This window comes from Xiphophorus hellerii, chromosome 4 (assembly GCF_003331165.1).
Source record: "Xiphophorus hellerii strain 12219 chromosome 4, Xiphophorus_hellerii-4.1, whole genome shotgun sequence".
NCBI classification, from domain to species: domain Eukaryota; kingdom Metazoa; phylum Chordata; class Actinopteri; order Cyprinodontiformes; family Poeciliidae; genus Xiphophorus; species Xiphophorus hellerii.
This window is the reverse complement of record NC_045675.1, coordinates 9,454,785-9,468,822: the sequence shown is the minus strand read 5'-3', so window position 1 is coordinate 9,468,822 and position 14,038 is coordinate 9,454,785. Positions and strand designations below refer to the sequence as shown.

The following is a 14,038-nucleotide window of genomic DNA, read 5'->3' as shown; positions in this document are numbered from 1 at the left end:
CACCAAAAATCTGCAATGAGTTTATTGAGGCGACCATCAATAGTGGTCATTTTCCATCCTGGTCTTCTGGTTACAACCATGATAATGAAGAAAATATACATTGTTTAAAAAGTTTAAAATGGCTGTTTTCTAAAAATGAAATATATCAACAAATCTGTTGCACAAGCTTAAATTTTTATTTCCACTTCATTTTGTTGTAGAAAATGACAAAGAAAGAAATTAGTTTTAAAAAAATCTCCAAAAATCAAGATACTGCTGTTTACATTGATAAAAAAACTTTAAATCACCAAAAACCTTTATAAGAAGGATCAGGGAGAAAATGAGAGAATTTTCTTCTAATGATACTTTTCATTTTATGTATTTCTTTAAAATAACATCAGAGGTAATTTCAGATAACTCAGACTTGAGTAACTTGCATGATATGCTGTTTTATATTTAGGCATTCTCAGCACCGAAGTTTTTGTCAGAGTCGGCCATGAAAGCTTCGATCTCCTCCACTGTTCGAGGCACGCAGGTCAGCAGCTCCATGCCATTGGCCGTCACTGCAATGTCATCCTCGATGCGGACCTGGACAAGTTAGAGAAACTGAGGTCAGTTCATAAACCCAAAGTCCCTGTGAGTGAAAACATTTATTTTACACAAAGAACAGTGAATGAATTGTGAACTGTTTTACATTCAATGATTTCCCATTGATTCAGGACCAAAAGACATAAACGTGTAAAAACTCCAGAAGCACACTGACCCCTCCGAAGCCTCTGAAGCGGGCCAGCACTTGGGAGTTGATGAAGCAGCTCTGAGCAGGGTCGGCCAGGGCCTTGTCCAGCAGGTGGTCTATGAAGTATATCCCAGGCTCCACAGTGAGGACCATCCTCTCCTGCACCAGGCGGCCCATTCGCAGGCTCTTTAGTCCAGGCTCATCAATGCGCTCCACCCCCTTAAAACACATAGATAATTGTGTCTTTTTACAAAAAAGTTACAACCACTTCCATTTAGAAAACAAGATAATTCATGTATACCTATAACACTGGGTTACAAAAAAATATTTTTTGAAAGTTGTCTTTGTTTTTTCAACTGAATAAGGACTATTTTACACCACTGAATCCAAAAATAACATCCATTTTTCTCAAACAGGTCAGGTTTTTCTTCTAATTTGATTTAGAGAAATCTGATCTTCTGACTAAATTGATTACATTTTTGAGACATTATTAGTTCATTTCTGCTAATATTTCTCATACAAAAAAGGTTTTAGGAAAAAAAATTTCTGGCAGAGTATATTAATTAAATGTTACATACATTTCTGTAAATTTCTGTAAATTGAATAATAAACACTTACAAGAGTAAGTACATGTAAAATGAACATTTCGTCTTCATTGTGCAAAATTCTCCATCTCTTTTCTGTCCTGATGGAACCAGCTGCTCATCACTCATTGATCTCAGAAAACTGATCCATTTGTCAGAACAAGTTATACACTTTGATGCTCATGTTGCATCCATAGCTTAGAAAGTTGACCTGGTTGAGCAAAACCAACGTGAGTTTGGGATTCAACACATCAAAATTACCCTAAAACAGTTGGAAAACCCCAGGCAATTTTTTGGCTGTTGACCAGAGTAATTTACGACATTCAGTTCATTTAGCCACTAGTTGTTTTACTCTAGTGTGCATAATGTAAATTTTTTGAGGAGCACTAATCAAATGGCCAGAGATCAGAATCGACCAATTTCTCCTGGATCAGCTATAAATGCATTAAAATTAAGAACATCTAATATATTTGACCTATAAACATTAACCAAAAGCATCTGCTTTGATTATTTTCACTTTGAGTCAGTCATATTTTAGGGATATTTGATCCGATGTATAAATGTGAAAAAGCTTCTAAATATTTTTATTTTACCCCCTTACCTCTGGGTAACCTCCCACGTCGTGAACATCAATGCCCAGCAGGTGTCCCAGGCCGTGCGGCATGAAGACAGAACCCAGGTGGACCTTCAGCATGTCCTCAACATTTCCATGCAGGATGCCAATCTTCACAAGTTCCTCCAGGTGAACTTTGTCAACCAGACGGTGCATGTCAGTCCATTTCACACCTTCAAAACAAACATATTTTAGCTACTAAGGAACAGAAAGTGTTTTTGCATAGAAAAGCCCATTTTATTTATTGGAAAATAATACAGACATCAATCAAACTGTAACACATACGGACTTGTGTGGTAAAGTTGCACCTTTTCTAGAGGAAGCAGAGGTGAGGTAGTTTTGGGGCCAGAGCTGCTGTCACTAATATTTAGTGTGAACAACTCTGCACTGGATGAGATTTTCTCTAAGGTGAGAGTCATACCTCTCACACTGTCTTCTAGTCCTCACATGAATTCAGTCAGCTATATCTTCCCCGCCTCAGGGTCCTTCCAGCTGCCCCTGTGCAGCCCTGATTTTTTGTGACTGCTTGCTGTGTGTGCTAACAGAAATGATTAAACTTCCCTTCAAATGCACCAAACACAGCATATACAAAACAAGTGGCAAGAAGTCTTAAAAATCTGCCATGCATGTCCAACACAGTGTGGTGGTCCTTCTATAATTCCTTTTCGTTTATTTTCAAACTGAATAAATAAAGATACAACACACTTATCTTAAAAAAAAAAGAGCCTTTTGAGTCAGACCCACTGAAACGGGAAGGCGCTATCACACATGTATGAAAAAAATGTTTTCTGGAACAACAACAAAAGATCTTTCTGATGATTACATGTTGAATGAATTTCTGGTAATTTATTGGGAATGCCAAAAATAAGTTCTAGTACAAATGTTTGCTGCAAAGATCATCAACAGGGATTATTTCTCCTTACCTACTAAAAAAATTGTTTTGTTATTTTTGTTAGAAACAATTTTGCCCCAGGATAAGAAATACCTTTCAGCATCTGATTCCCAAAACAACAGAGGAAGAGTCTCATGATACAACTAGCAGAGTACACAACATTAGCACTAAATTAATTAATGGTGGTACAGAAGCAACATAAGCAGCTTATGATTCTTCTCAGGTGCATAGAAAACCCAAGTTGTTTAGAGAAAAGCCTTCAGCTCTTCTGCATTGTTAGCTCTGGTGTCTCTCACTCTCCTCTAGTCAATACTCTACAGATTCCTACGGGTTTATGTAAGGATCATTTGTGACCAAAGCATAGAGATGCCTAGGTCATTGAAATATGTATTAGTATTTATGGCAGTGTGGGCAAGTTCTGCTGGAAAATTAAATCAGAATCTCCAAAAGGCTTCAAAAAATAAAAAAGAAAAAAGAAATGTGATGGACTGGCGACTTGTCCACGGTGTTCCCCGCCTGTCGCCCGAAATGTCTTGCTGAAGATAGACACCAGCACCCCTCCTGACCCCACTTGGGACAAAGGATGTAAAAAATATGTATGCATGCATGGATGGATTTTATCTCAAAGGTTCTACTTCTATAGTCTAAAGAGCCATATAAAGACTTCTGGTGGGCCGGATTTGGCCAGCAGACCACAAGTTTGATATGTGTTCTTGACTTTTGTTTGTTATGAAATGCAAAATTTACTTCCTCACTGAGCAACATTTCAGTTCCTTTTCTTCTGTTTTCTGGTCTTACCTTAGATTGTGCACTTTTTTCTACGACACCCTCTCCTTGCACTCAACTTTCTATCAACATGCCTATGAACAGTCATGTTCTACATTCATAAACATTCAATGAAATAAATACTTGAAATATATCAATGGGTCTATAATGAATCTATGAAACAACTAAGTATGTTTTGTAGTTGCTAACTTGTCCTTAGCAATAATGCAACTATTGATATGCACCTCTATTGTTTTTAGCAAAGCAACATTGTATCTATTCAAACATTCATAGCATAGATATGCTGTACTATTATTGATTTTTCCTGAAGCCCTCTTACATGTTGATTTGGGAATTGCAATCCTTTTGGAGTTTTAAGTAGATTTTTTAGCTCAATGACAGTAAAGCAGAGAGAAGCTCTGCTTCTTCTATTTCTGATTGTGAAAAAAAGAAATAAGCAAAAGCAAGGTGCATACTGTGGCTATATTGTTCAACAAAATCATTAAAAGAATGACAAAAACAACTGAGTAGGATGTTTCAAAATTACTGTACTGTATGGAATATGTGAAGACTTTTTGTCATGTATTGTTTCTAAAATAATAACAAGGTCACATTTTCTTTCGGTAACTTGTCCTTAGCATCACTGAAGATGATAACCTGGGCTGAGGGCAGCCATGACGGCACGTGAGGATTTTAGGACCGCCTCATAGATTGCCCTCTGGTCTGCAGTGAACTTTCCGTTGGCCGGGAAGGAGCAGGTTATGTCTGAGGAGTAGCAGTAGTACTCTCCTCCCATGTCAAACAAACTGCAAGAGGAAGCAACATTATAACTCATTCATTTGTTTCTTGTAGTTTGGTTTTAGGTTTCAAGTTCTTCTGAGTTTCCAGAAACAATAGAAAGGCAATTTGAAGCCAACATCTTAAGACAATTTTTGAAATGCTTCCAAAACAAATTGTGAGTCATGAATCAGTAATTTGATGAAAAACTACTAAAGTCTGCTCACCACATGTCTCCATCTTGAATTGTCTTGTCATTTGGAGCCCCAGCATGACCGTAGTGGAGGACAGAGGAATTATTGCCCCTGATGGGAGTAAATGAGGAGGAAAGAAATCAATAACATTTCACAGCTTCAGCTCTCTGGTATACAATTATTCAACAATGACATAGATCGTAAAATAACTGGCATTACAAACTTTTCTCTCATGTTTTAAGCTCATAAACTCAAAAAATGAGATATAAATCACTTTGTGTTTATTTTTCCAGATCACACTGAAAAGTCCCTGTAGGGCCGTCCACATGGCAACCCGTCTAAAGACTAATTATTGATTGTGTCAAGCTCTCCCAATTCACTGATTGGAATATTGTTTGAGATTAGAAAATAGAGATTGCTCCCTGGAAACAAAGGCTACATTTTCAGACTTTTAAGGAGTTTATGAAACAGATTAATTTGTAAGTATTTAAATAGTTAAATGCAACTCTGCTACAAAAATACCTTAAATGCACTATACCCTATACGAAAAGTATGATAAACATGGATTTATGTGATAAGGAAAAGAATGCTACTGAATATGAACATCATCAAGTAAAAAGTAAGAAACTTAAACAATAGTTTATATTAATTTTAATTAATAAAGCCTCACGTTCCACAGATGCAGGTGTAGGAAGTGTGTCGCATCCCGCCTTTGGAGTAGCAATAGTGCTGGAACAGACTTAAAAATAAAAACAAAAACACAGCATTACCAATGAGAAGAAAAGTAAACAATCTGAGCCCAGTCATCTTCAGTGAAAATGTTTGTCGTCTGCATTAAGTAAAATTAATTTTATGGTCAAGAACTTCAATGACCTTCACAATTCTTGGTGGGATTATAAAGACTGAAGAACGGGTATCTAATATTTTGTCTCTTTCCATAGAACAAATATAAAATTGAAAGACAAATATCAGCTAAAAGTTTCACAGCAATCTATCAGCACAAGGTGCTGTGCTTCCATGTCTTGTCAGAAAATGCAGAGCAGCAGATTCACTGATAAAAACTAAAATCACAACTTACCTTTCCATTTCATATTCTTTCTTTCCAGGTCTGATGTTTTTCATCACCTACAATAAAGGGCAAATATAGATTATCATTAAGATTAACCTCAGAAATATCAAGAATTAATTATTAAGGAGCTATTATGGTTAAAGTAATCTGAAACAAAATATTTGCACCCACTAGATGCACAGAAATCAATAAACCCTTTATTTTTATTTTGTAAAAGGGAAGGCAAAACTGGAACATCAATCCCACAAGAAAATAGGTGAAAACAAACTATGAATGAACATCTTAGAGGTTTTTTGTGTTTTGCCTAATCAAATTTTGAACATTTTTGATTTATAAGTATATGAAATTAGTTCAGGGAAAAACAAGAAATAAAGAAAAAAAATACAGATCTAACTCTCTGTTGTGTAAAATTCAGAAAAATTTTACTGACCAAATTGTGAAAAATCAAAGCCTATCTGTGCTCACTTAATTCAAATATTGATGCAATAATTAAATTCACAATAGATGAATGAAAAACAAAATGTACCCTTTTGTTATGTTGCTTCCCCTTTTAACATCAATAAATTAAAATGAATAAGTCTCAAACTCCTTTTGATACGATGCTTCTTGTTTAGTCATCCTCTCATATAATCTGTCTTGAAAAGGAGTATATTACCATTTTGTGGGCTTCACTGGAAACCCTGTTGGTGTAGCGCAGGACCTCCAACTCCATATCAGTCTTAAGGAGGCGACTGCAACACCAGACAGAACATGGAGCAATCAGTTCACGTTATGGTCATCACACAGCTTGTGGACACCCTGAAGAAATCTTCTTTAAATCTATAAAGTTTTAAGACACCTTAAAAAGTTACAATTAAAGCAATTTCCAAACATAACTTTTTAAAAACAAATATGTGTGGATTATTTTCACAACAATTTAATGGGGTTTTAGTTACAGGATGTAAAAGCTCATTGTAATTGTAATGAAAATATGTTGTTTTTTGCCTCGGATTGGGACAATTTTAAGTGTCTTATATGTGTGTGGGGGAAGATTAATTAAATATAAACTTCACCCTTCTAACTTTTTTAAATTTACATGTTGGAAATGAACTGTGTAAAACAGCATGTCTAACATTAACCCCAGGATCTTCTGCATTAATTAAATCAAATATTCAAGGGAAGAACCTCCATTAATCGTCACCCCACAACAAAACAGTGCCGCAGTCTTCCTTTAGCTTACAGCTAATTCATATCTTTCTCATTCATTTGGGGAATTGCTAGGGAAAATGTTTAGCAATTCCTGCAATAATGGAATCAAATAAATTCAAGGCAGGGGTAACCAGTAGAAACACTGACGTCTATTCTAAAAACAGATATCCAATTAAAAGAGACCAATGCTACTTTCAGCAAGAGGAGCGAGGGAGAGGGTTCAATCAGGCTCTGGGCTCGAAGAGATGTGACTGAAAAGCATTCTTCCTCATTTCTGAGAACATCGATTCATCTGGAGGGCTCAAACTCTAATAGCAAAGACAACCAGGCGAGCACGTAGATCATTATGTCCATGCAGAGAGATTTCTGACTCAGAGGAAAGAAGCAGAAGTAGAAAACTTCCACCCTGAAAACAACCACAAACAAAAATTCCCTAGGATACGTGTTTGTTTAAGAATTCTGCTGAAAAAACATTTTGGAGCTCCTTAGGCAACCTTTCCCAGTTATGCAGTATAAAATGCAGTTTGGCACACTCACCATTCCACAATGACTGGGTGTAAGAGAGTGTTGTTCACTTGGAAGCTGAAAAAAGAAGTACACCATAAACTAAATGTAATGTGGTACAGTACAACAAATGCATGCAGGCAAGCAACATATTTCTGATAAAGTGAGACCTAAGAAATAAAAATCATGGATGTTTACCTAATTACAATCACTAACATGTATGTAGAACACTGGTGTATGTTTAGCTATAAATGTAAAACAGCAGGAATAGAAAAATTGATACATTTGTCTGATTTCTTATTCTTATAGACATGTTTGTTTAATTGTATTTAATTAGCTCAAACAAGTATCTAGAACAAAGTGCAAGAAACATATGCAACCAAAGGTCACACAATCTGGGTGAAATCACCGAAAGAGAAAAAGTGTTTAAGCAGATGTTGGTTAGACCTGTATCTCTATAAGCTGAGCTGTTTATCTTTCAGTCACAGGTGCTGGGTTTTCCCTTTGTTCTTCATCTCATACTGGCGTGTGCTTGTGTGTAGGGGTGTGTGTGTGTGTGCGGGTGTGTGGGTGTGTGTAAGCAAGATGTGGTGATAAAAACTGTATAAAAAGCTTTGTGCAACTCATATCGGGGTTCTACTTCTCTGACTTCCAGAGACAGAGGTTTTGAACGCTTTTGCCTTCGAAAAAAGCATTTAAAATGATTGATCTTTCTCTAATTTAGCGAACAGTTTTCTCTTCTTTTGGTAAAGAATTTCCACCACACAGCCAACCTTAACAAATAAAAGGTAAATCCTGTTAGTGCAAATTAGACACACCTGCTGATTCCTTCAAAGGAGGCTTCACGGCAGATGCTCCCACTGTCCGTGTTCTGTCCTCGCTTTACAGGAAATAAAATTATTACATTTCAAACAGTATAAAACAATTATTACAGTAGGTGTACTCCAGTTTTAAAGTCAAGATTTGCTTTTGATTCTCTTCAATCAAGGGAAACAAATAAAAAAAATGGCCATTATAGAACTGACTGAAGATTTGGTTAGATTTTTTTTTTTTTTAATGGAGGTTATGATGGATTTTGCTGTACCAAACACAAATATGTAAAACGTCACACCCCTAATACAGTTGCTTAGTATCTAATACAAGCGGGCATCATAAAGCGTAATCTTGTTAATTAAATGATAGTTACCAGTGTCAGGAGAACTGATGGCTTCATGTTGGACAGGACTTCAGCAACCTACAAAAAATAATTAGAAGACTCAGCAGAGCTTCGAGAAAGACAAGAATCAGTCCTCATGAAAAGGTCACTCTGATACTGTGGCCTTTCCAGTAATAAGCACCACAATTGATGACGAGAGTCTGCTGTACTCTGCCAGCAGCATAAACATCTCAAAACAAATTCTTGTTTCAATGCTCACAAACATTGCGGTGGGATTTGAGAATGTCATGTTGACCTTACTGAGATGCAGTATACTGCATGCTGCCTGGTTTTGGTGGAGAAAGCAATAAATAATATCTAAATAATAAATAATCATAAATAATGTGACAAGAGTTTTTTCCTCTTGCTATAAATGTTGCTATTTATACAAGAATGACAAAATGAAACACTTTGCAGAGCATAAAATCCTGTCAGCTCTTTGAAGTGAACATAAATTACTTAAAAATAAATCAAAACAAAGGAAAAGAAAATTCAAAAACATTGTGACCTGCTTATGATATGCTCCTATTTTGTATAGTGTATGTTTCAGTGTTTAGATTTGTTCATTATATAAGTGGATAAGTTAATTGCTAAATTAATTATAAAGTTAATCAGAGTGCATCGGTTGGAGATGCTGTGGTTATTCAGCATCTCAAGGTGAGTGCGTCTTTATCGGCACAGACCAAACATTTTCAAAGCGCACACATTCAATGAAGAAATGTAATTATAGGGTCATTGCTGCGCTATTTGAAAACATAAATGTTGCATGTATGGGGCAAATGTGAATTACAAATGGATTCTCAGAGTCGTAACGTTCTTGACACAAAATATTTCAACATTTCCAAAACAATTAATGGCAAGTTGTTCTAGAATGTTATAAAACTGTGTATGCTGCCGCTTCAAATGTCTAAGAAGGTACGCACAAGGGACATATGTTTTTATTTGTGTTTATCTTTGCAATATTAAGAGTTTGACGACTTTGTGGCAAACAAAACCAGCCCAGCTAATCATTTAAAAGTGAAGAAGCCATTGTCAACTTTGCTCTCAAAGTCCATAAACTTGTGACATCTTTCAGAGCTAATGATTAGCTTGTGGACAACCACAAGCTGCTGCATCTTTTGCCTTCCTCAGCACTTGTCCTCAAAAACGTGAGGTCTGACCATACAAGCTTCCCAGATTTTCATAAAAATGCTTGCACATGGCTTAAAAGAGGAATCATATACATATACAGCTATGAGTCAAACACATTCTTCAATATTACCCTGTACCTTTTATCTCTGTAATTTCTAGTTGAAATGCTGAACTCCTGCAGTAACAGTTATTGGATTTGGATAATTTGCATTAATATTAGCTACAAATATAAGGTTAAACAGATTATCTGCCTCAACAGTATCAGTTTCTGCCACCATTAAATATCATATGGTCATGCTAAAATGCCATGTCTGGAAACGTAACACATACTTACGTCACAGGTGTACTGCACCTCATCAACAGCGTACTTCTCCTTGAAGTACTCCCTAGGAAAGATCCTGTACACAGATGCAAGCACAGCAACTGACAAAGTCCAAAAAACATGTAAAATGTACAAATGTGGTATTAGGCACAGTGCTGGCACTCTTTGAGGAGTTTTAGGACTTACTCCCCCATCCAAGTAGCATAGCTTTCAGGCAGTTTAGGAACAAAAAGAATGGATTTTCCCGTGTCCACATCTATGGCTCCAAAACAGTCAGCCTCTGTCACTCCAAAAGCCCAGTGGAAGAAAGACTCCTGCACAAGAAAAAGAATCAGAAATGTAAAAACATGAAGATATTTTATCTTCTGTTCACAAAGATGGTAAACTGATTATAAAATGATAAATAAATGCAAAAATACAACCCACCTGCCTGAAGAGGACGTCGGTGTCCGTGCAGTACCTCTGCGTTTGCTCTCCCCCTTGCAGCAACACGACTGACTTTGGCAGTAAAGCCTTTTTAGCTCTCAACCCCAGGCACAATCTTTGACGATTCTCAGCGAAAAGGGCAGCGGACACCCTCAGGGTGTCATTACCCAGCCAGTAGATGGGTCTGAGAGGACAAGAAGATACATCTCAGGAAGGTCAGAGTGGGGCAGTGGCTGGTGACACTGAAATTCATTTAATAGGTTTTTACTAAGATTAGCCTTAAGATTAGTTTGTCTTGCACCTCCTGCAAAATGACAACCATACTGACTCTTCTTATTATTTTTATCCATGTAGTGCACGGATAAGGTAAACCATTACAAATCGTAAAACAATACTGACCTGCAGTATATTTAGTTGAAAACTAACGTCTTTAAAGTTTAATTTCTGTTTCAGTGGTACAATAATTAAACATGAGAACGGATTGAAAAAAGTTTAGCCATAAAATGACTTAATAAAAAATAACAAGACTACCTATTTAGACATGTCACAGTTTTACTTAGTCAGCAGTTTTTTATGTCTGTCTATATTTATATCTATACTGTGGTATTAAATCGTGGCTTTAAAGAAATTTAATAGTTCCTTATTCATAAATATGCACATTTTCTGATGAAAGTAATTTTATTAGTAGTTTAGTACATTTCAAAGTTTGTTTTCAAGGCAGCTTACAAAAATGAACTGATACATACTTCCTCTCTCTAAATCTCTATGCAGTATTAGAAAATGTAATGGCAATATTATAATTACATAATGCGATGACGATATACGTTTAGATAAATCAAAATTTTTCTAACATCTCTGTTTCTCATGTGGCACTACAATATTTCCAACTCATTCTGTGACCTTTGGGATCTTGAACACCAGCTCTACATTATCTACACTAAGTGTCCAGCCTCTGCGCTCTCTGCAGGTTGAATACTTTAAATACAGAAGGCAAGGTTGCATTTTAAAGAGTACTTCAGAAATTTAAAATTGTTCACACCAATTTGTGATGACAATCTATTTGAAATATAGGCACACCTAATGATCAATCTGACAGGCTTGAAAAGGATTAGACGAAACGGCAATAAAAACCCAGTTCTGTTTAGAAGAAACAGTTTAGCCAGGAGATGCTGACAAGCAAACTTGTAGATCTTAGGAAATAAATCTGATCTCCAGCGAGAGGTCTGCTGATAAGATAAAGCACACAACATGTTTCCACCTAGAGCAGAGGTTAATCCATGAATCAAAAGTATTTTACTGCAACCTGAATGAATGAGGCTTATTCTAATTTAGTAACAGAAAAATCTTAATCAGATACAGAGACTTGTTGTAATTAAGCTGCCTGTGTGTTTCTCTGTGTAGGGTTTTCTGGATTTCTCATCATGTGAACAAATTGTTTCTACACTATAGTCAAACTTTGAGATATCGTTCGATATTTTCTACCTCTTCAAAAACTGGATTCTTTTTTCGGAAAAGTACGAATATGTGCATTGTTTTAATTCTAATATAAGAGATGTTTGCACAAGTCAAAGACCTTTGGAGATCTAACCTACATTCCAGTGAAATGCTAAAATATTTAATTTTATCCCCTCGGCTACGTGCGTCCTGTTAAAAAATAAAAATACAGAACACTATTTCAATTATTCAGAACTGTGTAGAACACCTAAACTCATCTATTTATTTCAAGCGTAAAATTAAAACTCAAAGTATTGTTATTGTAAAGACAGAGATAAGATACAGACTGAGAAATGACCCGAACTATTACTATTACTAATTAAAGTTCTGCCTAGCAACAGCTCCAGCGCGCAGCTCACCCTGGCAGCAGTTAAAGAGCCAAATAAATGGCAAAAGTTGGAATTTTGTGACTTAACGCGAATATTTACATAATTAAATAAAATAATCTCTGGTAACTCACTGTGCAGCTGAAGCCATGTCGACACTTTCTGTTCCAGAGGGTCACGTGTTGAAAATGGTCACGTGAGCTTTGCAACGCAGCAGCATCAGCTGACGGGAAGCTGCGCTTCTTTTTCTTTTTGTTTTTTAATTATTATCGATGTTGACATAAAACATAATTAGGCATACTACATAAGAACGTAAACTAAAGACTATTAAAGACGAGACTACCGTTCAAAAATAATAAATAAAATAAAAACGTAAAACAGAAACTGTTTAAATAAAGAGGAAATGTTTTTAAAACAAAATATTTAAAAATCATTAAACTACTTCGAACCTTCGTGTTTTTGCCAACTGGCTGCAAAATGATTACAGAGTGCATTACAAGAAGTCGTGCTGCATTCGGGTGTTCGGGACATTACAGTGTCAACGGTGAAACTGCAGTCTACATCTATGGCGTAGATGTATGGCATGATGGATAACATAGTTATCCAACCATGATGCGTTTCTTACTCTGCACGTTACCGCCGTGTTTTAAATAAAATCTATATTGTAAACTAGCTACTTTGCTTTAGGTTAACTCCAAAATGATTACACCATAATAATAATAATAATAATAATAATAATAATAATAATATATATATATATATCAGCATTGTTTTATTTAATACATATTCGTTTTAACTTACTTTACTGTTATATATTAGTTTTATGAAAATACATTTGATCAAAAGTAATTTCTAAAAGTGTATAAAATAAGAATAGGTATAAGGAAAATATATTATTTAAATATATTAGTTTGTTAAAGGTGACAGTACATGTCACCTTTTTTGTAGTATTTTGCCTTTTTAAAATCTTGTGCAGCTAAGCATCACTATATTACAACATACCTCAAACGTTCATAGGCAAGGCAAGGCAAGGCAAGGCAACTTTATTTATATAGCACCTTTCAGCCAAAGACAATTCAAAGTGCTTGTACAAAGAAGTTAAAAACAACATACAACAGAATAAAAATAAACAAAATAAACATTACAAATTTGAATATAGTTTAAAAAAAAATAAATAAAAAAATAGGTTTTCCACTCCTTTGAACGTTTGTTATTTATTGTATAATTTTACTTGGAATTTGATAACTTTAATAAACTTCGAAAATATCAAAAGTCACAACATATTTCAAAGCTTGATCTTAAACCTTTGTGATGCACCTGTCTTATGCAGTTTTTGTGTCTTGGCTAAATTATTATTATTATTTTTAATGTTATTAAAATGAAATTGTAGAAATTCTTTAAGGTGTTGTTTTTTTTTTACAATAAAATAATACAATAATAATAAAAAATACTTCCTTCTACAAAGCTTTGTAGCCTTCTTACACAAAAGTTTAATAAATAAACAAGCAAAACGATTTCTGAAAACACCTTATAATTTAGAACAGATAATAGTTTTTAATATTAATTCAGTAGTCTACAATTTGTTTCACAGTTACTTTTTAGTGTGCTTTTAAAAAAAATAGCATATTACATCTTTATATTCATTTTGTGATTCATTTAGGGAAAAAATTTACATCAAATACTATTGCAGCATAATCATTTATAAAACTTAGCAGTGAATTCAGGGAAACACAAAAGTCCCTGGCTACACTGCACACAATCCTGTTTTATTTAATGGTGCCATGGTGCAGTTACAGTAAAAACAGCAGGGGGAGATACTGCTCCCTTTAAAACAACAGTGGAG

General features: G+C 35.2%; 1 protein-coding gene across 1 annotated transcript; it reads right to left on the bottom strand.

Moving 5' to 3' along the window:
- On the bottom strand, positions 1-12,409 carry pepd (peptidase D). Its single transcript, XM_032561334.1, has 15 exons — positions 12,330-12,409; positions 10,376-10,559; positions 10,136-10,263; positions 9,962-10,025; positions 8,488-8,535; positions 8,120-8,181; positions 7,335-7,379; positions 6,265-6,340; positions 5,619-5,665; positions 5,211-5,279; positions 4,574-4,651; positions 4,227-4,375; positions 1,901-2,085; positions 743-934; positions 1-567 (listed from the first exon to the last, which is right to left on the bottom strand). Exons 1-15 carry the CDS (start codon positions 12,344-12,346, stop codon positions 436-438), a joined length of 1,476 nt encoding a protein of 491 aa, XP_032417225.1. The 5' UTR covers positions 12,347-12,409; the 3' UTR covers positions 1-435.
- Positions 12,410-14,038: the final 1,629 nt, after the last annotated feature.

Excerpts from the sequence above, each read along its gene's own strand:
- pepd (XM_032561334.1), bottom strand. Across the intron at positions 10,264-10,375 it reads CCGACGTCCTCTTCAGGCAG|GAGTCTTTCTTCCACTGGGC; the intron begins GTGGGTTGTATT and ends TTTCTTGTGCAG. Across the intron at positions 2,086-4,226 it reads CATGGCTGCCCTCAGCCCAG|GTGTGAAATGGACTGACATG; the intron begins GTTATCATCTTC and ends TTTGTTTTGAAG.